At 36.2% G+C, this 26,471-nt stretch overlaps 1 protein-coding gene across 1 annotated transcript; it reads right to left on the bottom strand.

Moving 5' to 3' along the window:
- Positions 1–16,717: 16,717 nt before the first annotated feature.
- Positions 16,718–25,119, bottom strand: LOC131807006 (uncharacterized). The gene is made up of 2 exons (XM_059132016.1): positions 24,896–25,119; positions 16,718–17,959 (listed from the first exon to the last, which is right to left on the bottom strand). Exon 2 carries the CDS (start codon positions 17,919–17,921, stop codon positions 16,737–16,739), a length of 1,185 nt encoding a protein of 394 aa, XP_058987999.1. The 5' UTR covers positions 17,922–17,959; positions 24,896–25,119; the 3' UTR covers positions 16,718–16,736.
- Positions 25,120–26,471: the final 1,352 nt, after the last annotated feature.

Here is a 26,471-nt window from a genome sequence, read left to right as displayed (position 1 = left end):
AATAAAAAAGTTTTAAAATAATGATGTAAAAATATTTTAAAAACAAGTAAGCAAAGGCTACAGTCGAGCGGGGCCGACCGTTGAATACCCTACAACACTATAATAAATGATACAGTTTATATAGGCCATATACTCGAAGATATTGTGACAAATAATAAAAGAAAACCATCAGGTTTTTATTGGTAGATGTTGCACGTAAATGGTCTTCCTAGATCTGGAACCAATATTTCCCAAAGACCTATAATCTCTCAGAAGTGGCAAAAGATTAACATTTATTATTGGTTTTTGACTTAAACGCATCTATGTGAGATACAGACATTTGACTATATTCTTCAACGAAATCAGCCTTACCGAAATAGTCAGAAGTGCGTCTTTCCTGTATTTGTGAATTCTCCAAAAAGACACTGGAATGGATATTTTCGTATTTTGTCTACAAAAGTTGGCAAACTATTTCGCACATTGAATACTTTTGGATGGCCATCCAAAACAATTTGGCTTTTGCAATGTCCGGTAACCTCCATTCAAATGCGATCGGGCGATAATTACGACTTGCTGAAAATTTTGCAGTTTTTTGGTCCATTTCAACCCTTAAATATATGGCGATCATCTCCAAAAACAGTAGTCTTCTATTCTGATCCTCATCTTATCCCCGTGCAAAATTTCATAAGGATCGGGACATAAATGCGATCTGTATATGATATCCTGATATCCTTACTACTTAGTTTTGTTAGCTGTAGAAATATTACCAAATGTTTAATTCAAAATGAAAATATGCCAAAAATATGACAAAATTGAAAAAATATGAGAAAATATTACAAAATCAATATTTTCATCCTTAGAGAGATATTTTTATGCGACTTTTTAAGCGTTTTTTTCTTTCCTGCGAAGAGGCCATTCTGAATTAATGAGAACTGTCGAAATCAGTTCAGCCGTTCTCGACATATAAGAGATCTTTCAAGCATATCTTCTTTGATAGACATATATATCGCAAATATTTTGCTATACAACCGATTTGGTGGATGTTAACATCAATATAAAGATCAGAGGTAACCTTGTCATGGCTTTTGATTTTGATGTTAACATCAATATAAAGATCAGAGGTAACCTTGTCATGGCTTTTGATTACGCCGGGATTTAAAATATTCGCAGTTTAATGAAAAATTTTGATTTTTTTTCAACACAAAAGATATGGTCTATTTTACCCGCTAAATATTATCCGATGACCACCCAAATAGGTAGGCTTCTTCCCCGCCCAATATCCAGCTACATGCGCAATTCCGCGTCGATTGGTCTATAATTGCAACCTGTAGAGCAACTGCAAAATCAGGAATTTTTTCAGTTTTTGGTCCATTTCAACCCCTAAATATTATGCGATCATCTCCAAAAGAAATAGGGTTCTATTCTGACCTTAACCCCACCTACATTCTAAATTTCGTGAAGATCGGGCCATAATTGTGACCTGTAGAGTGATTACAAATTAACATGGACAGACGGACAGACGGACGGACGGACATACATAGCTAGATCGACTCAGCTCGGCGAGCTAGGAAGATCCATATATACTTTCCTATATGGGAAACCAATATTTCGAGGTGTTACATAAATTCTGGCCCAATCAAACTTATAATACCTCCAACACTTAGTGTTGTAGGGTATAATTAATTCAAAATATTACCATATTTTCGCCATATCCGAAAAGTATGTGGAGTTTTAATTATATATTAATTATATTTATCGAGAAGATCTTAAAATTTTAATTTTGTATTTTAGTATGGAATGTGTTTCATAATCAACAAAAAACTCGTGTCGTTTTTGTTTAATTTAAAAAATGGTGAAAAAAGTCAACTGATTTTGCGGTGAATGTACTTTGATCTTGTTCTCTGTTTTATTTGTTTTTTGGTCTTTCTAAAGAAGTTTCTCTTGGGTTTTTATACTGTTATTAACTGGAATTCTAAACTATATATAAAACTATACATAAAAGTATTTCAGCCTATTTAAAAATCAGTGGTGAGGTTACTTATTTCATCCTCAATTTTGACCGATGATCACATTTAAGACAATAAGAGAGATGTAAGGGAGGATGATAAGGATGATTTTTTAAATGTCAGTCACATATATTTTTTTCGAAATATATTATAAGGTTTTAGTCTATTTCAGAAGGGAGGCTTAATTGCCAGTCAATTTTGTATATATTTTTTTATAATTATTCCTTTCCTCATAAAAATATGTAGCATATTTGTCTTTAGATTTAGAAGGTTTTACAAAGCATAAATTATTTTTATCTGGCTTAACTCAAATTTTGGATTTATATAGGCAATTTTGTAATATTTCGATCCATCCATTGGAAAACAAAATACCAAATAATAAGTTTGTAAAAAACTCTGTCTGAAACCTTCAAAATACCTAATATTAGGAAGTACCATTATATATTTTGCAGGGAGAAATTCCCAAAATACATAAAATTTGAAAGTGCCGTTATATACGGCCAATACTTAATAGTGGACTTATCTTCACAAAATTTAGCAGGGAGAGATTTTGTCCGCTCAGAACTCAAAAGGTCAAGATACTCATGATTGCGTTTGAAGTTGTGGCCGAAACCTTCAAAATACCAAAAATCAGGAAGTAACGCTATATGGAAGCCTTACCGAAACGTGGGCCGATATGTTCCATTTTTAATGCCAAACATATTAGAGGTAATACGAATGTCTCAGCAAAGTTTCAGAGCGATAGAATGCTTCCCTGAATTAATCTCCGTTTTTGGGCATCTCACCCCACTGTGCGAAGGTGCACATTTTCAGCTGACCACTTTGGCAAGTAAAAAGGATCATTTTGTTTGTTTACAAACTGCTGGATAAGGAATGTTTTCTCATCGGAGAAAACCAAATTCGGCAGTTTACCATGTTCAGCCAAGCGAAGCAACTCTTTAGCTCTTTTGAGTCTATTTTCTTTTTGTTGCGGTGTAAGTTCTTGCACTTTTTGGAATTTCAATGGCTTTACCCCGAGCTCATTTTTCAATATTTGCCGATTGGATTATTGCGATATGTTCAGCTCACGAGCCATTTTTGGCCACTGCGACGCGGGTTTCGCTCAAGCCGCTTTTTTACTTTTCGAACCATTTCTGCTGATGTTGCTGTTTTCTTTCGTCCACTTCCTTGATGTCGGGCTACGCTACCAGCATCACGGTAGTAATAGGTTACAACCCCTCTGGTAGATATTTAAGCCCTTATATTAGCGTTTCTTAGGCTATTCGCTATTATGATTATTTTGTTGAATTGCATTGTCATAAATTTAGAATTTAATAGTAGGTACCAAGTTTTCCGAAATTTGATTATATAGAACCAAGTTTTAATATAACACCAAATAAGGGTAATTTGTGATATTTGGTATTGGAAATTCATATTTAATTTCGATATATTTGTCAAAAAATTGACTTATAGGACCGAGATTTTATATAACCTCAATTAACGGCACTCAATAAAGTCAGATTTTTCACTTAACTGTCTAGAATTGTATTAAAAGTTCGCCATGGGAATAACGAATATATTTCGGTATTTTTATAGTTTTCACCACATTTTTATACCCTCCACCATGGGTAGGAGGGTATATTAACTTTGTCATTCCGTTTGTAACACCTCTAAATATTCGTCGTAGACCCCATAAAGTATATATATTCATAATCAGCATAAAATTCTAAGACGATTTAGCGATGTCCGTCTGTCTGTCTGTCTGTCCGTCTGTCTGTTGAAATCACGATAGAGCCCACATTATTTGACGTAGACCTTTGAAATTTGGCACAAGTGTGTGTATTGTCCCTAGGATGGTTGGTATTGGAAATGGGATATATCGGTCCACGTTTTGGTATAGCCCCCATATAACGGTACCTCCCGATATTCGGTATTTTGATTATTTTTGCCACATTTTTCCACGGATTTGTCTAAAAATTGACCTCTGTAAGTCGTAATGGATTCTAGCTCCAGTGGGGTAACATTATATGTATAGGTCCACGTTTTCATGTAGCCCCCATATAACGGTACCTCCCGTTATTCGGTATTTTGATGATTTTAGCGACATTATTTAAAGGAATCGTTCCAAATTTGGTGTTTGAAGTTCGTAATACATACTGCAGCATAAAAAAGAAAATGGGCCATGTAGGTTCACGTCTTCGTATAGCCCCCATATAACGGTACCCCCCGATATTCGGTATTTTGATGATTTTAGCGACATTATTTAAAGGAATCGTTCCAAATTTGGTGTTTGAAGTTCGTAATACATACTGCAGCTTAAGAAAGAAAATGGGCCATGTAGGTCCACGTCTTGGTATAGCCCCCATATAACGGTACCCCCCGATATTCGGTATTTTGATAATTTTAGCGACATTATTTAACGGAATCGTTCCAAATTTGATGCTTGAAGTTCGTAATACATACTGCAGCATAAAACAGAAAATGGGCCATGTAGGTCCCCGCCTTCGTATAGCCACCATATACCGTACCCCCCGATATTCGGTATTTTGATGATTTTAGCGGCATTATTTACCGGGATTGTTTTAAATTTCGCATGTGAAGTTAGTAATGGATACTTCAGCCCATCCCAGAAAATTGTCTGTGCAGGTCCACGTCATCGTATGGCCCCCATATGACGGTACCCCCTATATTCAGTATTTTGATGATTTTAGCTATATTTTAAACAGATTTTTCTTCAAGTTTCGCATTTAAATATTGTAATAACTTATGACAAAAGTTGACTATGCAGGTCCACGTCGTCGTATAGCCATTCGGCATTTTTAAGATTTTAACAGATTTTTTTTTTGAAAATTGCCAAATTTGTACCAAATGGTGGAGAGTATTAAAAGTTCGGCCCGGCCGAACTTACAGTTTTTTTACTTGTTATACATAATTCTTTGCAAACAAAAATCATTATGTAGCGGTGGATCAATTGCGTTTATTTTTCGTTAATTAAATTTGTTGTGAAACTGCTTTTTTCGTCTTGTGGATTGAAAAACATTTAAAATAATTATTCTTTAGTTGAACCTTTGTCCAAACTATATTTTTGAGACAAAGCTTAATCTAATCTTCTTCCGCAATCGGATTACAAGTTCTTTGAGACCTTTCAAAATACTAATCCCATATATGATTAAGTTAAATCATCTAAAATTTACGTTCCTCTTCCAAATACGGAGGCATGACAGCATTGATCGACAAATGTCCTTGGCAATACGGTGTCATTGTCCATTCCAGCTTACAGTTCAATCATTTTGGAATTTTTAATACCCTCCCAAAAACATATACTCTTGTTGTTGTTTTTTACTGAAATAACAGCTTGTTTCGTTCGTGTATTTAAAATTGAATATTGTGATTATTGAAAACAACACATGTATGTTTGCGCGTGTGTATATGTTTGATCGACCGACCCTTACAAAAGAATTGAACCAACGATTGATATTGGTGGGGGTACAGCGGTTAACCAGTTATTGCTCCATTTTGATCCCATTTCTTTGCCCAAGGAATAAACAAACAGAATACATAGATGAACAAAAAATATAATAAAATTTCAACAGAGCAAAATACAAACAAAGCAAAAAATAACAACAACATCAATACAACAGTGCACAAAATAATCTCTGTCGATATTACAGTAACCCATATTGTCGTATGCTCTCTGTTCTACATACACAGGCTATGCATGCATGTGTGTATATATCACCATACGCTTATAGCCAAACAAATTTATCCTCTCCATTTCAGCCTCATCTAGGAATAAGTCCCTTTTTTTTAATACAAAACGGCTTTTGTACGCCCAATTGACATGGCAACCAAAAACGAGAAGAAAAGAAAACAACGACAATACAATGACCATTGCCATGCTTCGATGCCCTGTGTATCGGCGTCAATTCACCGATGTGCACATTGGTATTGGGTAGTGCGCGGTGGTTGAATTAAAAATCAATAAAATAAATTGATTTTGTTAGTAATTCGTCGCAGTTAACATTTGTTCTGGAGACTCTGCTGGATGCGCCAATTGGAAGGAAAAAATAATACGAGAATATACTTGAGTGCTATAATTAACTTGTAGAGTGTTTCAATGACAAATGGTTTGCAATTTGACTTAAACCACCACTGTGAAGAGCTTATTTAATGTTGCTTTGAATCAATAGTTAGTGAAACTAGAAACGTTGTCTTCATTTGGTATACAAATTGACTTATACTAATGTATGCTATCGGCAGAGTAACGTGTGCTCATCTGTCCCTACGTGAGTTTGTATTTTCCATATACATAGTTCGACAATTTAGAAAATGCAGCAAAATGGAGCTTTATCCCTGGGGTTGAATAATTTCTTTGGGGGTTAATCGAGTACATTGAATACACTGAAGGACACATACACATCTATTTATTTTTCCTGCAGAATATGAAGAACGTGAACAATTAGGTATGTATTTTTACTTTTCCATTTGTCAACGAAATAAGCTCCAATGTAAAGGTCAGAGATGCGCCATTCATGTGTTTGTGATCTGGATAATTTGGATTTTTTTAAATTTTTCATATACTCTCACCTTATAAAGAATTGACTGCAAAATCTATACAATTTTTTGGCTTTTGGTAGATTTTAAACCCTAAATATTTTGGGAACATGTTCCAAAACAATATTCGTCTACTCTGATTCTAACCTACCCCATGCAAAGTCCACTGAGGATCGGAGATAACAACACCTCAAAAATATAACAAAAATTAAAATTAAATATTGTAAATCAAATCAAAAAAATCTCATTCGATAAAAAATATGCCAAAAAATTTAAAATTGGCAATTTTTAGGCTTTTGGTAGATTTTAAACCCTAAATATTTTGGGAACATCTTCCAAAACAATAGTCGTCTACTCTGATTCTAACCTACCCTATGCAAAGTTCACTGAAGATGTTCACTGAGATAATTGCAACAACTCAAAAATATTACAAAATTTACAATTAAATATTGTAAATCAAATTGAAAAAATCTCATTCGATAAAAAATATGCCAAAAAAAATTAAAATTGGCAATAGTCGTGCGGGGCCGACAATGTGATACCCTACAACACTACAAGATGTTAGAAGCCCCCTCTTATGTCCAAATTCATTTTGGAAGATTTCGCTTTTGAAATTATATCACGGAGCACTGTCACATATTACCCTTAGCATCTTTACCAGAGACATTTGCCCAATATTTACGCACTCCGTCGTGCTGTGGTTCATTTTACAGTTAAATATAATCCAATGGTCATCCAAGAATTATTCCCTATCCTTAACTCTCTTCTCAGGCGTGTCGATTGGTTTCAATTGTGTGATCTGGAATTTTTTTCTATTTTCGGTTTATTTGAACCCCTAAATATTTTTTGATCATCCCCAAAAGCAAGAGGCCCCTCTGTATCTCCAAATTTAGATTTATCTATATGATTTGCTTGTCTACGATATTTGGCTATATTCATCAACGAAATAAGCAGAAAGAGCCAGAATTTCGCCTTTTGACTATTTAGGATATCGCCTGTAAGTAATGTTGGTATTTTTTCACACAAAAGTAATGGTCCATTCTATCCGCTGTCCTAAACACTAACTTCATGCGAAATTTCGTATTCTTTTGTTTCTGTTTGCGACCTTAATAACGGCTACAAATTAAGGAACATTTTTAGTTATTGGTCCATTTCAACCCCTAAATATATTGCGGGCATCTTTGGAAACAATGGTCCTAGCCCTTCTGACCTTAATCCTACTATTGTGAAATTTTTCCTGGGAATCGGACGATAATTGTAATCCGTATATAATAAATCCAACCTGTGCTATAAGTTGAAAAAAAAATTACAAAATATACACTTCAATATAATAAGTTAAAATGAAAAATCGCATGCGATAAAAATATGAAAAAGAAAAAAATTTCACAAAATACTACAAAATATATATAAACATCATTATTGCATCTTTTTATGCGATTTTTTTAGATTTTATACTTTTATGCCAAGAGGGCATTCTAAATTGACAAAATCGGTCCAGCCATTATTGAGATATAACCATTTGAGCTAACATCCCCTTCCTTTGTATATATACATTGTATATATTTCGCTATACTATCGGCATCTACCTAACGGCCAGAATCGACCTGTTCGTCTGTCTGTAATTTCGCCGGTATTAAAAATATTTGCGGTTTGTTGGAAAATTTGACTTTTATTTAACACAAATGTTATGATCTATTTCACCCACTAAATATTACCCGATGACCATCAAAATTGGAAGGCTCCCGCAGAGCCCTATGCGCTAGCCCCATGATAACTTATGCTTCTATTGGTCAATAATTGCGACCTGTAGAGCAACTAAATATTAAGCGATCATCTCCAAAAGCAATAGGGTTCTATTCTGGCCCTAGCCTCAACTTCATTCTAAATTTCGTGAAAATTGGCCCATAATTGTGACCTGTACAAATTAACATGGACAGACCGACAGACGGGCGGACGGACATACATAGCTAGATCGAGTCGGCTCGACGAGATAGGAAAATCCATATATACTGTGGGCAACCAATATTTCGTGGTGTTACATAATTTTTGGCCCAATCAAACTTATATATACATAGTGTTGTAGGGTATAACAAGTAAAAAAGCTGTAAGTTCGGCCGGGCCGATCTTTGAATACCCTCCACCATTTAATACAAATTTGGCAATTTTCAAAAAAATAAAATCCGTTAAAAATTCTGCTAAAATCTTAAAACTACCGAATGTAGCCGTATATTAGGGTCTGTACGACGACATGGACTTGCATGGGCAACTTTTGTCACAATCTATTACAATATTCAAATGCGAAACTTGAAAAAAAAAATCTGTTTATAATGTAGCTAAAACCATCAAAATTCCGAATATAGGGAAGAACCAGGGAGTTGTAAAACGTGAACCTGCACAGACAATTTTTTGTCATAGTATCCATTACGAACTTCAAATGCGAAATTTGAAACAATTCCGGTAAAAAATTTCGCTAAAATCATAAGAATACCGAATATCGGGGGGTACCGTTATATGGGGGCTATACAAAGAAGTGGACCTACGTGGCCCATTTTCTGTTTTATGCTGTAGTGTCTATTACGAACTTCAAATACCAAATTTGAAACAATTTCGGTAAATAATGTCGCTAAAATCATCAGAATACCGAATATCGGGGGTACCGTTATATGGGGGCTATACGAAGACGTGGACCTATACCATTCAATACCAAAAGTCCTGCAGACATAATACACATTTGAGTAAAATTTTATCAACCTACTTCATTTCGTTCGGAAGCTAGAGTGATTTCCACAGACGGACGGACATTGATAAATCGACATAGAATTTTATGCTGATCAAGAATATATATATATATACTTTGTGGGGTCTAAGATATAAATTTCGAGGCGTTACAAACGGAATGACAAACTTAATATACCCTCCATACTATGGTGGAGAGTATAAAAAGAATAATAAGGTTTTCTTTTTCTAAATTTTATTCTTTTTTGCCCAAAAGGCCATTCTGGTTTGGTGAGTTTGTCAAAATCACACAGGTAATAAAACTTTCGAAAATTTACTTTCTAAAATTAGAAAGTAACGTTTTCATTTTTTCACAGTTTATTGATATATATAGATATAGCTCTCACATATATCTTGGACGCTTTTTACTTTAATTTTACGCTAAATACATAACAAACAAAATAGAATAGATTTCAGCAAATACGACCGAATTCTGTCAGAAAGAAAGCATGCTTATTAAATACTAGCAAGTGCCCGCTATTTTGTCAGCGAAAATTCCATCTTTAATTTTAGATTCGTTTCAACAGTTTGTGTAAGGCCTTTTTAGTACTGAAACACGCAATTTGTTAAGTTTGGCAACATCTTTAAATCTAAACTTTATACGACGTACTACATTTTTAGACTTTCAAGGTTTTGTATATTATTAAAGTTTTTCCTTTTTCGGAAAGAATAGTAGGAAAATATTTACTATTTACACAAAACAAAAAAAAAAAAAAAAAAACACCGAGGAGGATATTAGTAAAATCATTGCACAATGGACACTCATCCATCTTTTCCAGTCTAAAACTATTTAAACGTCTCCATTCGTATAATTTTACCGATCCATATCTCAATCCTGGACACCTATAGTTCTTTTGGGGTTTCAGCTGTATCCCTTCACCTAATACCAAATTTACTTAATTTATTAATTTTCTAACAACAACAGTACGAATTTGAAAACCCACCTCCACAACTCCGCCTCAGACACTAACAGTTATCTAAATATCAAATTTGTCCCTATACATTCAACTAATAGCAGTTTTAGTATTATTTTGGTACTTTTCGTACAATTCTAGTACACATTTACAAAACCTCCTCCATATGTCAATCCCACATACTAACTTTTCGTACAAATATAGGACACATTTCCAGACCAGTGCCAAAGCTAAAACACAGATACCATCAGTAATCTAAATATCAAATTTCAGAATATTATCTCTATTCCTTCAACAAATACCAAATATAATACCATTCAGTACCTTTCGTACAATTATGGTCCACATTTCCAAAAAACCACCTTCATTTGTCCAGGCTACACATGAACACCGACCCTAGTACAGCATTTCAGATTTCAAGTACTATCTGTTCACCCAATACCAAATTTTACCAAATATAGTACTATTTTGTACTTTTTGTACTCTTTATCACAAACCTAACGCCAACAGGGACCCTAATACAAAATGTAAAAATTCCAGCTTCATCCGTTCGCTCTAAACCAAACTGTTTCAAATATAGTACCATTCTGTACAGTTCACAAACTTCGGACAAATTTAGTACCATTCTGTACAGTTCACAAACTTGGGACACATTTCGAAAACCACCTACATATATCAAACTTACATTCCACTCTTGATTCTATTATTAAATTTCAATTTTTACCTCTTTCTGTTCACGTAATACCAAATTTTAAGCTTTATCTGTTTACATAATACCGATTGGTACATTAAAGTTGGAATTTCCAAAAACTCCTTAAAACATTTACATCCATGCACTCCATCGGTGACTCTCATTCAGAATTCTAGCACATTCCGTTTGTCTAATAAAAAGTACAAAGATTGCAAGATTGTTGCTTCAGCCATTTCGTTCTTGGATTGATTCCCATTGGAATTGTCTAAAAATACATACTTGAAGTACTTTCTAAGCACTTTACACCCTGAAAAAGAAATATCTGTATAGGTCAACGATATCGTATAGCACATATACAACCCCCGATATTCGATAATGAGTACTTCAGGCTATGACAAAAAATTGTGAATGCAGGCCCACGTCTGCGCATAGACTCCATATAATGGTACCTCCCAATATTTGTTATTTTGAAGCTTTTAGCGACATTATTCACCGGAAATGATTCAAATTTCCTATTTAGAGTTCGTAATGGGAACTACATTCTATGACAGAAAATCGTCTATACAGGTCCAGGTCTTCGTATAGGCCCCACATATCAGTACCTCCCCATATTCGGCATTTTGACGATTTTGGACACAATATTCACAGAAATTTGACGTTCCTAATAGGTACTACAACCTACGACTGTAAATTCTATATGTAGGTCCAGGTCTTCGTATAACCCCGATTCAACGGTACCTCTCTACTTTCTGTATTTTAATGATTTTAGCTACATTATTAATCGGATTTTTTCAAGTTTCGTATTTGAATATTGTAATGGCTTATGATAAAAGTTGTCTATGTAGGTCCACGACTTCGTATTGACCACAATATAACGGCTATATGCGGTATTTGACAGAATTTTTAACGAATTTTATTTTATTTTTTTTAGTTTCCAAATTCGTTCCAAACGTTGGAGGGTATTTAAAGTTCGGCCCGGCTGAACTTATTGCTTCTTTACTCACTTACTGCGGTAGAAAGCTCACTTTACACAATTTCCCAACGTAAACGTATATTTGTTAGATCTGGTAAATATTCATAGTGGTGTAGGGTATCAGTTAGTCGGCCCGCCCGATTTTTGACCTTTCCTAACCGCTTAGTGTTTTTTTAATAAACGTTCAATAATATTAAATCCGAATTCAAACGAAAGAATTGTTATCTTTACATCAATAAATATACTTTTGTTACCCTCTATACCCACCACAATACATAGTATGGAGGGTATATTAAGTTCGTCATTCCGTTTGTAACTTATCATAAAATATTCTTGATCAGCGTAAAATTCTAAGGCGACTTAGAGCTTTCCGTCCGGCTGTTGTAATCAAACTAGAGTCAAAACGAATAAAGATAGGAAACTAAAATTTTGCACAGATCTTTGTCTGCAGGCAGGTCAAGTTCAAAGATGGGCTATATCAGTCCACGGTATCGTCCCCCATATTCGGTATTTTGATAATTATAGCCACATTTTTCAATGGAATTGTCTGAAATTATGTACAAGAAGTTTCTAATGAGAACTTTACACCCTGAAAAAGAATTTTTCTATATAAAAGTTAACGATATAGTATCGGCCCCTTATAACTTTACCCCCGATATTCGGTATTTTGATGATTTTAGCCCTATTTTTTAATGGAGTAACTTACGCCCAGAAAAAATGTTTTCTATATACGTCTACGACATCGTGTAGCCCCGTATAACGGTACCACCTCTATATTCGGTTTTTACCGGAATTGTTTTGAGTACTAAATTGTATAGGCAGAATCTCGTCTTCTTATAGCCCCCATGTAACGGTTTTTCTTGGAGCTGTATTTTTCGACGGAATTTTTTGAACATTTTTCAAATTCCTTAAAAATGGTGAAGTGTATTAAATGCATTTTTACTTGTTCGCCTTAAAGTTTTGCTAGCATATAGTGAAAATTAATAGTTAACCTCTACATCTGTTCACTACATACAGTTCGCCATAAAATTTTCAAATATGTTCATTACAGTCACGCATGAATTCAATGAAAATTTGAAATATGCAATTTCAATTTCATTATTTCCTTCATCTGCAGGTTTTTTTCTCGTCCAGTTCCATTTAAAAGAGTAAAACTACCGAGGAAAAATGTGTTATCCTTCCATTGACCCTTAACTTCAAATAAATGATATTTTCCTAGAAGTGAATAGCTCGACGAGCAAGGACCAAACAAAATATTGATTGAAATGACTTGCTGGAGAAAATGTAAATTTCGCCATGAACGCTGAGTTAACGTTTTTGTTGTTAATGTTGTTGTATAGAGAACCGGCGGATACATGAAATGATTTCGGAAAGACAAAAAAAAAAAAAAAAACAAACATAATAAAATAATATAAAAGAACAGCCAACAATTGTTAGTGGTGAAAACAAAATGAATATAGAACAAAAAGGAATGAGATCCTGAATAGTAGGGTGTGGGCTAAAGATTGAAGTAAAATAAGTTGGGCCAATGCCATGCTGTATTACGTTAAGAAAGATGTTGAAAACGAAGGGAGAACGAACAAATCCATGAGAATATTGTAAGATTACAATGGCATTTCTTGGCAATAATTTAAACAAAAACAATGACAAAAATCCAATGATCTTTCGATATTGAAAAGCTTATAAGCTAAATCTATGTCATGAAAACGTACTTAGTAGAAAATTGAAAATGTTACATTCATTTGCAAAAGATCATGGGATTACTCGAAAACTGGAAGTATACCTGGTATTAAACAATTTTGCCAATTTTTCGCCACCAAAGAAGTTCTGTAAAATCGAAAACTGACAAGCACAAATTGAAAATCGCTAATTATATTGAAAATGTGGGCGGATTTATTTAGTATATCCTAATATACAATATTATTTGAAATTTGTATTTAAAATTGATTTCATTATTTCAAGTGAAAACCCTATATACATATAGAATTCTAAAATATGGATGTACTTAAGGTGAATGAAGCAGTTAGAACTTTTAAACCATAAAGGGTTGATAAACAGAAATATATAAGTAAATTTGTAACAAAAAAAAAAAAAAGCAAATCTATAGTCGTGCGGGGCCGACTATTTTATACCCTACAACACTACAATATGTTAGAGGCCCCCTTATGTCCAAATCCATATTGGAAGATTTCACTTTTGTAATTAGGATTTTGACTAGGGCTGTGAACTCCGTCGGGCTGTTAGTTGTTGTGGTCCATTTTACTGCTAAATATAATCCAATGGTGATCCAAAATGCTAGAATTCTTCCCTGTCCTTAATTCTCCTCACAGGCGTGTCTATTGGCTTCAATTGTGTGATCGGAAAAACATTTCTGTTTTGGTTAATTTGAACCCCTAAATATTTTGCAATCATCTCCAAAAGCCAGAAGCCCCTCTGTATCTCCAAATTAAGACTCATTTAGTTGATTTGCTTGTCCACGATATTTTGCTACATTCGTCAACGAAATCAGCGTAAAAAAGCCAGAAGTTGGCCTTTTGTGTATTTCGGATATCGCCTGTAAGTTAATGCTGGTATTTTTTCACACAAAATTAGTGGTTCGTTCTACTCGCTGTCCTAAACTCTAACTTTATGCGAGATTTCGTATCCTGTGGTTTCCATTTGTGACGTAAAAAGCCAGAAGTTCGCCTTTTGTGTATTTCGGATATCGCCTGTAAGTTAATGCTGGTATTTTTTTCACATAAAATTAGTGGTCGTGAAGATTGGGCCATAACTGCGACCTACTTTCCTGTGTGGGAAACGAATATTTCGTGGTGTTACATAATTTTTGGCACATTAACACATAGTGTTGTAGGATATGAATACTAAATGTAAAACCAAATTTTAATAAATATTTGGAATCTTTACTTTTAGCGTTTGGAATAAGTGTTAGGAATTTAGTTCTAAAAAGTAAAATCTATTATGATGTAAAGGTAAAATTGTATACAATTTATATACAAATGCCCGACAATATTTTTCAAAATGCACAAAGCTCGCATTTTGGGTACTTACAAGGTTCTAATAATATTTAAAGAGTTAATCTAAAATTTTAAAATGTGGAATGAGGGTCACTAAGTATATAAAAGGGTGAGAAGAGATATACTTTTTGAAAAATTCATACTCGCTCGTTGTTAGTGGAAACAGCCAGAATATTAATTTTTTTATGCGAGTATCTGTTGGTGATTTGTAAATTTTTGGAGTTGTTACAAATCGATTGGCCAATTTACCATGAGGAGGGTATGAAAATAATGCTGGATTCGGAGACCTAGCCAAAACTTTTTTCGTGTTGTTTTGAAATAACTAAATATTTGCTATAAGTTGTGCATTGTAGTCGTACACTTTCACTAAAATGTCTTTAAAACAATAATACCCTCTGTGTCCACAGGGATTTAACCAAAGTTTTTAAAAATTTTCATACTAAGGTTTTCTATATCCCAAGTGGTCCAGACATCAAATTCCATTTAAATCGGTTATAAAATACAGCCAAAAGACAAATTACGTATGGTATTCTCCACAGGCTATACACTCTTGCCATTTTTACAAAGGTAATTTGCAAAATTTATAAAAAAAATTGGACAAAGTAAGAGTCTTTACACCTCACTTTTGTTGTCATTCCTTCTCAACACGTATATGTGAAAAATTATAGCCATATATGTAAAGAAAAAATTTAAATTTGTGATTTCGCTAACTTTGGTATTTTTTCACACAAAATTGTTATCCATTTCACCAGCAAAATATTACCCGATGACCATTCAAAATACTTTAGGGGTGTTCTAAACTCTAATCTCATAAAAAGTACACGTCCTTAGACATAAGTTGAGAAGTGTAGAGCGATTGCAAAATCCAAAGTTTTTGGTCAGTTTTAACCTCTTAGTATTTGTCGAACATTTTCGAAGATTGGTTTCTATTCCGATTCTAATCCCACCCTTATGCAAAATTTCGTGAAGATAGGACTATAACTGAGACTTGAATAACCAACACATAGTGTTAAAAAAATATTAAAAATGTACAATTTAATATTGTAAGTCAAATTAAAAAAAAAAAAAACTCACGCGATAAAAAATATTACAAAAATATCGCAATTCTTTACCGCAAAATATTTTCATTTTTAAAAACATATAAAAAGGCAATTCTGAATTGGTGAGACTTGCCAAAATCCGTCCAGCCGTTCTTTGGTTGGAAGCGGGCTATATGTATATATTTTGCTACATAAGCGATATCTTGATCATTTGCATCAGAAGTTACCACTTTATGTATTTGTAATTTCGCTGGAAATAAAAATATTGGTAGTGTTTGCGCCAATGCGGGGAAAGATGCAAAGCTCAACCAAACAAAATAGAATAAAAACACAATAGGGGGGTTTTAGTTTTAAGAATTATGGCAAAGGCCGTATTTATTAATAATAATAATAAATAATAATAATTGGTAAGACAGATTACCTGATTTGCACAATAGCGGGGGAGCGCGACTTCGTATCGAGAGATAGAAGAGACGAGTGTGAAACCAACGATCAAAACATGAAGGAAGGTGGAGGCTTTGGCGCCATTCGCCACTCGTTGAAATCTGTTTACATTTATGTTGACAGATCTAAACGAGGTTAATCATTTACAAATTAATTATGCGTTAACCCATTGTTAACGTTACAAACAATAATTACCAATCTAAATTAAACATGCCGCCCACCTTGCAACATATTGAGATGTTGTAACTAAAATACAATAATAAATACATTTTTTCAACTTTTTTTTCTAATTCATTTTCAATTTAATTCAATTTTTTTCTTTTATTTCTCAATTCATTAATTTTTTTTCAAAAAACATTGTGTAACACTATATGTTACATATGCCCGACAATACCCACCCAAATATGGTGTAGTGGGCTATCGGCAACCCTGGCGTCGCTTGCACCCGATGAGTTACGACCCTGGCATAAACTTCCGGCCCGAGTACCAAGGCCACCCGACCAGGCCTATTAAAATCGGGATCTGCCAAAGGAAGACCTAAAAATGAGTCACGAATGCGCTCTGGGATAACCGCTGTAGGCGTAAGCGCATGGTCCAATTTGGTTACCACAGCCACAATTGAAATGGACTGACTCCGGTCATAGATCGAACTAACGGTCAGCCGACATATTTGGCTACCTTCGATTCTAGAAGTAGGGAGTCGAAGATTATGCACCAAAGAGGAACATATCTGACTCTGCCTACTACACGGGTCCAAAACCGCCCTCACAATAGTGGGTCGATCGGACGACATAATTTTGACTATCAAAGTCGGGGATAGGCAGATACCTGTTTGGAGGGACAACAAGCCGACCAATCCTATCTGCGAGGGGGGAGCGTTATCAGACGGACGACTATACGGACTGTTACGTGACCGATACCTGTACTCGGTCCGCGGACGACGCTGACGATTATTAGTGGGTTTAACCACGGTCTTCGTATCTTCATGAAGGAGGGTGTGGTGTTCTTCATTGCATACGGCACATTTTCTTTTGCTTCGGCAGTCCCTAGCTTGGTGGGATTTAGATAAACACCGTATGCAGTCATTGTATTTTAGGACAATGCGACGTCGCATGTCAACATTCATAACCCGGAAGTCACTACATCTATCCAGCGGGTGCATGCGATCACAAAGGCGACATTTATGTGAGGCCGCAGATGAAACCTTATGGGTCTCGGACCTTAAATTCTTTTCCGACTCCTCCAAATGAGGTGTGGCAACCGGAGCCGCAGATGGACCCGAAGATCCGGACTCGGTTTGTAATGTATCATTTTTGGGGGGTGAATCAAGAACCGGAGCCGCAGATGAATCCGTTGCTATGGATTCGGACTCGGTTTGCATCGGTTCAGCGAGGGCCGCAGATGAATCCGCTTTATCGGATTCGGACCCACGTTCTGAGATTTTTACAGCCGCGATCGGCTCAACAAGGGCTGCTTCCACTGCAGCTGACGACATTCCAGCTTGGGGATCGGTGGGCCGAGGTTCATTAGTAATCAAAACCGTCATCAACATTCAAAAGTTCTTCTTCCGAATAGATTTTCACCGACATACTATATAATGAGAAGAGAACAATATTATTCGTTTGCGGGAGTGTGGTCGGTCAAAACGACCAACTTTGTAATGGGCCGTCTTACAACGCCGTTTTCCGTTCGAACGTCCGCGACTCTAACATGACCGTCGGTGCCCGGAAAAACATTTTCTATACGCCCTAATTTCCACGACGTTGGGGGAAGCTGATCATGACGAACAACGACTAGATCGCCAATCGCCATATCTCTTTGGGGAAATTTCCACTTATATCTCATATGCAACTGCTTGAGATATTCATCTTTCCACCTTAAACTAAACTGGTGGGCAAGGGCCTGAACTTTCCTAAACCGATTAATTAGACTTAATGGTTGCTCTGTGATGAGAGGTTCAGGCGGGGCTAACAAGGGGGCACCAATCAAGAAGTGACCTGGCGTCAATGCAACGATTTCTCCTGGATTGTCCGACATTGGACACAACGGCCGAGAATTAAGACAAGCTTCGATCCTAGCCAATACCGTGGCTAATTCTTCAAACGTGAATTTTAAATTTCGAGATTGCTTCCGAAAATGTAACTTGAAGCTCTTGACTCCAGCTTCCCATAACCCTCCCATGTGAGGGGCACCGGCAGGTATAAAATGCCATGATAGTCCCTGGTCTGATAAAGACGAGGAGGCGGAGTCAGCGCTTTTTTGGAGGAAATCTTTAAAATTTCTTTGAAGTTCACGCGATGCTCCAACAAAATTTGTTCCATTATCCGAAAAAATGGAATGGGGACAACCACGTCGAGCAATAAATCTATGTAACGCAGCCAAAAAATTAGCAGTCGACAAATCGGACACTGCTTCCAAATGAATTGCCTTTGTAGAGAAACATACAAAGACACATACATAGCCCTTTGTTATTTTACAAGACCGACCTAGATACGATTTTACATCAAACGGACCTGCGAAATCCACACCAGTGTTTGTAAAAGGTCGATTAAGAGTTGTTCTCTCAGGGGGAAGGGCAGCCATAAATTGTCTGCAAGCACGTTTCTTCAACAGAAGGCACACTTTACAGCGACGAACGACCAGCCGAACCAAACTTTTCATACGCGGAATCCAATATTCCAACCTCAAAGTTCGCATCATTAACTGGATATCACCATGGACAGATTTTTGGTGGGTATATTCTACCAACCGTAGAGCAAAGGCACTCCTATAGGGGACAATTATAGGACTTACGTTCCGAAGGTGCAAGTGTGGGCGAATTTACCAGTCTACCATTCATTCGCATGACACCATTGTCATCTAGGAAAGGATTGAGAGGAGCCAACAAACTCTTACTATCTAACGCCTAACAGATTCTTATAATCGCTGACGAAATATATTTTGTGAGCCGTAATTGCACAATAATTACGTGCGTCAATAATCTCTGCCGAGGAAATGCGTCTAGTGGGATAGTAGTAATGGTTTCTATACCGGGGATGTGTTTGACGAATAAATCGAAACGCGTATACAATGAAGTGAAGAGCTCTACGCAAACAAGAAAAGTCTTCCAAAATCTCTTTAAATGTCGACGGAAAGAAAGCAAAGTGACATTTAACGGGGTGCATTTCCATTTCAGTACTAATCGGAGCCAGATCACGAATAGACCATTCCGATTTAGTTTTACCTAGCCAACTAGGACCGTTCCACCATAGGGGGGAGGCTGACAATTCTATCGGAGACAATCCTCGACTTCCTAAATCAGCAGGGTTATCTTCAGATTTAACATGGTACCAATTATAATTGCCAACATTTTCTTGGATTCGACACACCCTATTGGCTACAAAGGTCGTCCAAGTAGAGGGGGTTCTCTTCAATCAGGCAAGAACTATAGTCGAATCTGCCCAACAATAAATTTGATTAAATTCCAGATCTATTTCCTGCACAATAGCTTTCAATAGGTCTGATGCTAAAACTGCTCCACAAAGTTCCAAGCGAGGAAGCGAAATTGATTTCAAAGGGGCGACTTTCGTTTTGCACGATAGCAAATTAACGAAGATTTTTCCATCGGGGGACTCGACACGTATATATACTACCCCCGCGTATGCCTTTTCCGAGGCATCGGAAAAGACATGAAGCTCAACAGAAAATCCTGGCACATATTGAACCCATCTAGGTATCCTAATCGAGTTAACATGCGGATATGTTTCGACAAAACTTCTCCATTCAGCCTCAGTAGCTGCCAGAAGTTGATCATCCCAACCAATGTTGTCCAGCCAAATCTTCTGCATTATCATTTTCGCCCTAACAATCACAGGGGCCAACCAACCGACAGGGTCAAACAATTTCGCGATTGCCGAAAGAACTTCCCTTTTAGTGAAGTGTTTATTGACAATAGGACTCACTTCGAAGAAGAAACAATCTAAACGCGCATTCCACCTAATACCCAGGGGTTTAGAACTACTAGCTTCTACAAACGATAAAAGCTGAGCATCTACCAAATGCTCAGGGGGGAAGCAATCCAAAATAGCTCTATTATTCGCTGTCCATTTTCGCAGCTCGAACTTTGCCGACGATAGTGCCCTAATCAACTGGTCCCTAGCTGCCAATGCAGTCTCGATGTCGTGAGCTCCTGCCAAAACGTCATCAACGTACATACATTTTCGCAATATATGCGCCGCGAGGGGAAACTCTGACTCAGTATCATCGGCCAGTTGAAGAAGCGTTCTAATCGCTAAATATGGTGCACAATTTACACCGAACGTCACTGTCTGTAGTTCGTAGTCTAGGACCTGTTTTGTTGTTGAATTCCGATACAAAATTCTCTGAAGGGGCGAATGCTTTGAATCTACACGAACTTGCCTATACATTTGAGTAATGTCCGAGTTAAACACGAATTTGAAGATACGCCAACGGAGGATCAAAAGAACTAAATCTTGTTGTAAAGTTGGGCCTACGTGCAATATGTCGTTAAGACTCTGCCCATTCGACGTTTTATTCGAGGCATTGAACACTACTCTAAGTTTCGTGGTCTGTTTTGCTAGGTTTATGACGGGGTGATGTGGTAGATAACACGAAAGGACATCCATAGAAGTATTTGCGGGTACCGGCCTCATGTGGTCAAGTTCCAAATATTCCGATAATACCTGGTCGTAAACTAGTTTTAATTCAGGCTTTTTCAATAGAGAACTCTCATTCCGATAATATTGTTTGAGGACGTTCGCTCGAGACTCTCCCAAATACCCGATAGCGCTAATCTCAGATTTAAGTGGCAGCGTAACTATATACCTACCCTCTGAGTCCCTACGAGTAGTCCGGCGTAATTCTCCTCACAAAAACGGTCCGATGGAGATAATATTTTGCGTTTAGGAGGCTCTTCGATTTCCCAGAATCGCAAAAGGGTCTGCTGGATTTTGTCTTCCTCTGCTACATCGACAGTAGTGGCAAATGTTCGAACTTGTGTGGCTGGGATAGGACCCGTAACAAGCCAACCAAATACAGTATTTTGAGCAAGCAATGCTCCAGACAAAATGGGACGACAACCATCTAACAATATTTTTGGATAAAGATCAGCACCTAACAGCAGATCGACGGGACGAGATTCAAAAAGGTTAACATCTGCCAAGCGAAGATCGGGAATTTGTGACCTTAAGTCGGAATTAACCACAAACGAGGGAAGATTTCCAGAAATGGCACGCAAAACTAAAACGTTGGTTTCCAATTTCAGCGAAGGGTCGAAAGGACTGCTAATTTGTATACGACAAGCTTTATTAGCAGTGGCCGAGAGTGAACAACTAACTCCCGAAATTACAGCATTCGTAGAACGCGCAGGAAGCTTCAAACGAGTTTGGAGTCTCTCTGAAATGAAAGAGGACTCGGAAGCAGGATCTATTAACGCCCTGGCAGGAAATGAAACACCTAGATGAACAATATTCACCATTGCGGTACCTAAGAGTACAGCCTTGTTCTGCGCGGCGTGAAATACTTGTCGGAGCAAGCAATCGGCGGATGTGCCTGGCGCGCAATTTTCTGAATTAGGGGGGACAGTCGAAGGCGTAGCACTCGAATTTCTGGGGGCATTGCTAGTAACAGTGGAAGTTCGATTGAATTACTAGAGGTAATATCATCCCGATGCAACAACGTATGGTGGGACTTGTTACACTTCGAACACCGACGTTTGCTATCACAATTCTTAACTTCATGATCGTTCCTAAGACAGTTGATACAAAGATGATGACGTTTCATTACTTTGTATCGATCAGCGGGTGTGAAACTCTTAAAGCGGGGACAGTCATACAATTTATGACGTTGATTTTGACAAATTAAACAATTTGAACCTTTCGAAGCGCGGGGAGAACGCGGTGGCTCTGGAATTCTGATATTTGAATGATGCGCTTGAACTTTACTATTATTTGACCGCTTAGACTGATCTGTAGCACGCATATCATGGAGGCACATGAGCATACGTATGCGCTCAGTGAGAAAGGCATCCAAGTCCTTCCAGGACGAAAGAGAAGATTTATCCTTAACACTCTGCTCCCAAAGAGTCTGAGTAATTTTTGGCAATCTCTGGAGACACAAAAATACTAATATCGGATCCCAATTTTCCGTATTGACATCATACACGGACATCGAAGACAGGCATCCATTGATACCACGTTGGATCGACTTTAATCCCGAACTAGTCTCACTATAGAGGACCGGAATATCAAACAAAACTTTCAATTGGTTATGAACCAGTAAGCCGAGGGTTATCATAAGTTTCAACTAGAGCCTTCCACGCGAGCTCGAAACTACGATTAATTAAGGGGAACTTCGATACAATCTCGCGAGCTTCACCAGAAGTCTTTCTAACCAGATGACAAAGTTTTTCAACGTCGGTAAGACGACCATTAACAATATATATAGCCGTAAACAAATCCCTAAATGTTGGCCATGAGTGGAAATCACCTTCAAATATGTCCGTATCGCACGGCGGTAGGGCAAGGTTATGGACACAATCCAAATGAGAAACTTCCTCTGTAGTTCTAAAACTGGCACTATTATTTCTCACAATAGAGGAAAGCGGAGTTTGTATCTGCGAATGATTCGCGGGAAGCATGAGTCGAAGTACTCAAATTGTTGCCCGTAGCTTGCGAGTTTTGTATGGGCGACTTAGCTGAAGTCTCGCCCGGCGTTTCTATCAACGAGGCAACCGAACCACAAAGACTACCATTAATAGAGGAAGTACGATATTTTTTGAATTGCCCTAGCTTTCTATTAATTGCGGACTGGCAGTCGACATAGATTTGAAATGACGAATTGTATTTCTGATCAACCGCATCGATAACTTCTTTCGTCGTCTCTACTGACGACATCATATAATCACAGCACTTTTCAAATTTGTCCTGTGCTTGCGTCCAAAGTTTTTCTAATGCACTAAGATGAGACTGTAGCGCATGAATATCGAGCTGGTCATCACGCATCGTATTGAAACGAGCATTAAACTGGATGACCGCATCCGAAGTTCTAGTGAACATATCAATTGGGGTGAATGACATTGTGAATAAATTTCCCGAAATCTGTACTACAAAAAGCAAGAAGGGAACGACTAAAGCACGATTGCTCAGATAATTTATACAAAATCCACGAATTACTGATTCTTCTTCGCACAATATACGAAGAAAACACAAAAGTTTATACAAAAACTCCAAAAGTTTCAAAAAATCAACCGAGTTTTTCCAAAGTTCAAGAAAAATACCGAAAAGCTTCCGAAAATCTAACAAAACCGCACTGTAGGGCCAAAGAAATCGAAATTTTCTTGAGAAATAAATGCCTTGAACCTCTCACACAATAGTGAAATATCAAAAAACCGGTCTAAAATCACCAAAATTGTAATCTCCGCTGAGATATTTAGCAACCAAATGCAAATATACAATGAAAAATATGTGAAAATGTTCAAATAAATAATAAAAATATCAAATATATATCAAAGAAATATCAATATATAATAAAAAATTGTTAAATTGTGTAAGTTTTCCAAAAAAAAAAACGTATTTTCGCGCACAAACAATTCAAAATATTCAAATTTTTATTATTTTCTACCGAAAATATTGAGATTTTATTATTTTTATTTCCACAGTTAACCTACTATTTAGGCAATCCAACTACCAAATGTAGCGTATTCTCAAAAAATAAATTTTAAAAAATAAAAATTTTATTTAAAATCTCCAAAAGTAATTAAAATTTTGAAATTCCAAACGAAAAAAATCAATTTTAACACTTTTTATTTAAAAAAGTCGTATTGACCGATCGTAGGGTGTACGCGTTATTAATTTTTCAAAAACGTCGTTTTCTGACACCCAATTATCATTCAATAATAATCAAAAATAAAATTTGAAAAATTTTAATATTTTATGTTGGTTCAGTTTATCGAGGTTCACCTGTAAAATATGTTAAGTTGCGTTTATCAAGGGTCACCTGTAACACAACAGACAATACCAAACGTATATATGTATGCGTATGTGAGTAAAGCGGCTGACCGACTAAGCAACGATATGAACCGTATTAACGCGCAACAATTACAACAAAACCAACTGCAATTGAAGTAAGTGTATTTTTGGGGGCTGATTTAGTGAAAAATATTTTAAATATTAAAAATGCAATTTTGCAAAAAATTTAACAATTTTAAAATTTCAATTATACCAATCGATGGTGAATTTGATGCACATTAAAATGACACCGCACAACAATATTTTATTTTCAACAGAAATTCTAAAAAATACACTTTTCTTCAATTATTTTGATTTTTCTTTATTTTCAATTTGCCGTCGGCAAAACAATATTTGCAAACTAGACGGAGGGGACGGGGTAAGCGACGCGTTGTAAGACGGCCACAAGGAATATCAACGACGCGATTGTTGTTGTTTTTACACAATTTGTTTATTTTTTCTTTTCTCTTCAAGAAAATTATTTATTTAAATTCACCGGCACTCTTTTCACTGTACGTACCTGATTGTTTTTGATAGAAACACGATGATGATGTTAAGGAGATGATGTGGTGGACTGTATAGATGGTGATGATGATGATATGCTTTGCAATTAGAAGAAAAAAGAAGAAAACGATTACTTCTTTTACCAACAGCTCGTTCGTAATCCGGTACGAATGGACCAATGTTTGCGCCAATGCGGGGAAATATGCAAAGCTCAAACCAATAAATAAATAAAAACACAATAGGGGGGTTTTAGTTTTAAGAATTATGGCAAAGGCCGTATTTATTAATAATAATAATAATAATAATAATTGGTAAGACAGATTACCTGATTTGCACAATAGCGGGGGAGCGCGACTTCGTATCGAGAGATAGAAGAGACGAGTGTGAAACCAACGATCAAAACATGAAGGAAGGTGGAGGCTTTGGCCCCATTCGCCACTCGTTGATCTGTTTACATTTATGTTGACAGATCTAAACGAGGTTAATCATTTACAAATTAATTATGCGTTAACCCATTGTTAACGTTACAAACAAATAATTACCAATCTAAATTAAACAGGTAGTTTAATGGAAATGTTCATACTTTTTTATAAAAGTTATGGTCTATTTCATCCTTCAATGACCATCCAAATTGGTATTTTTATTTTTTTTTTAACTCTAAATATTTTTCGATCATCCCCAAGAGAAATAGATTTCTTTTCTGACTTTAGAAAAAACGTAAAAACGTAAATATAACATTTTTTTATATATGTAGGTTCCATATATAAACAAATTTTATATTTCACGGATTGTTATCACAAAAAATTACTTATGCAGGTCCACATCTGTGTATGGCCCCATATACCGGTTTTCAGTTAAGCGGTTTTCAGATAAACGGTTTTCAGTGAAGCTCCTATATATATGTTTTATCCGATTTGGGGCTCAAAGTCCCTCACAAGCGTAATATGCATTTCACAAAAATAATCTTTGGAGCCAGATATCAAATACAGCTCTGAAATAAGTGTATACAATTTTGTCAAGATCGGTTCAGATTTGGATACAGCTCCCATATATATCTTCAACAAATTTAGGCTTAATTGTGCACCAAATAGCCAATATCAGTCCAAATGATCTGAATTTTGGCACATCAGACTAAATTTAGTCTAGAAGAAAATGGTGAAGAAAATGATAAATGGCCATTTTCGTTTGACACCGATTTTGCATCTGAAACCATACTGCCCTTGGTTGGAATCCCACAACGACAATTATTTTTTTAAATATTTGTCTATATATACATAAAGCCTGTTCTGAAATATTAAAAATGTATATTCTTGCCAGGAACATACCCAATGACTCTGACAACTAACACTACACAATGTAATGAACATTACTTGTTCGGTGGTAAAATCTCATTTAAAATTCCAAAACACATATTTTTCACTTCATTATTATTTCGAACATGTTGTTCTAATGTAATAATTTTCACAAAACAAGATTGTGAAAATAATGAAAAAATAAAACCAGCAACAACAAAAACTCGTTACCACAAATTCTATTCACAATATGTGAAGCACATAATGTTGCACATTATTTTTTCGAATAATTAATGCAAC

The sequence above is a fragment of the Musca domestica genome, unplaced genomic scaffold, assembly GCF_030504385.1.
Source record: "Musca domestica strain aabys unplaced genomic scaffold, Musca_domestica.polishedcontigs.V.1.1 92, whole genome shotgun sequence".
NCBI classification, from domain to species: domain Eukaryota; kingdom Metazoa; phylum Arthropoda; class Insecta; order Diptera; family Muscidae; genus Musca; species Musca domestica.
This window is presented reverse-complemented; position numbering and strand designations above follow the sequence as displayed.

Coding starts and splice junctions, on each gene's coding strand:
- LOC131807006 (XM_059132016.1), bottom strand. CDS start 17,921: ATGTTGATGACGGTTTTGATTACTAATGAACCTCGGCCCACCGATCCC.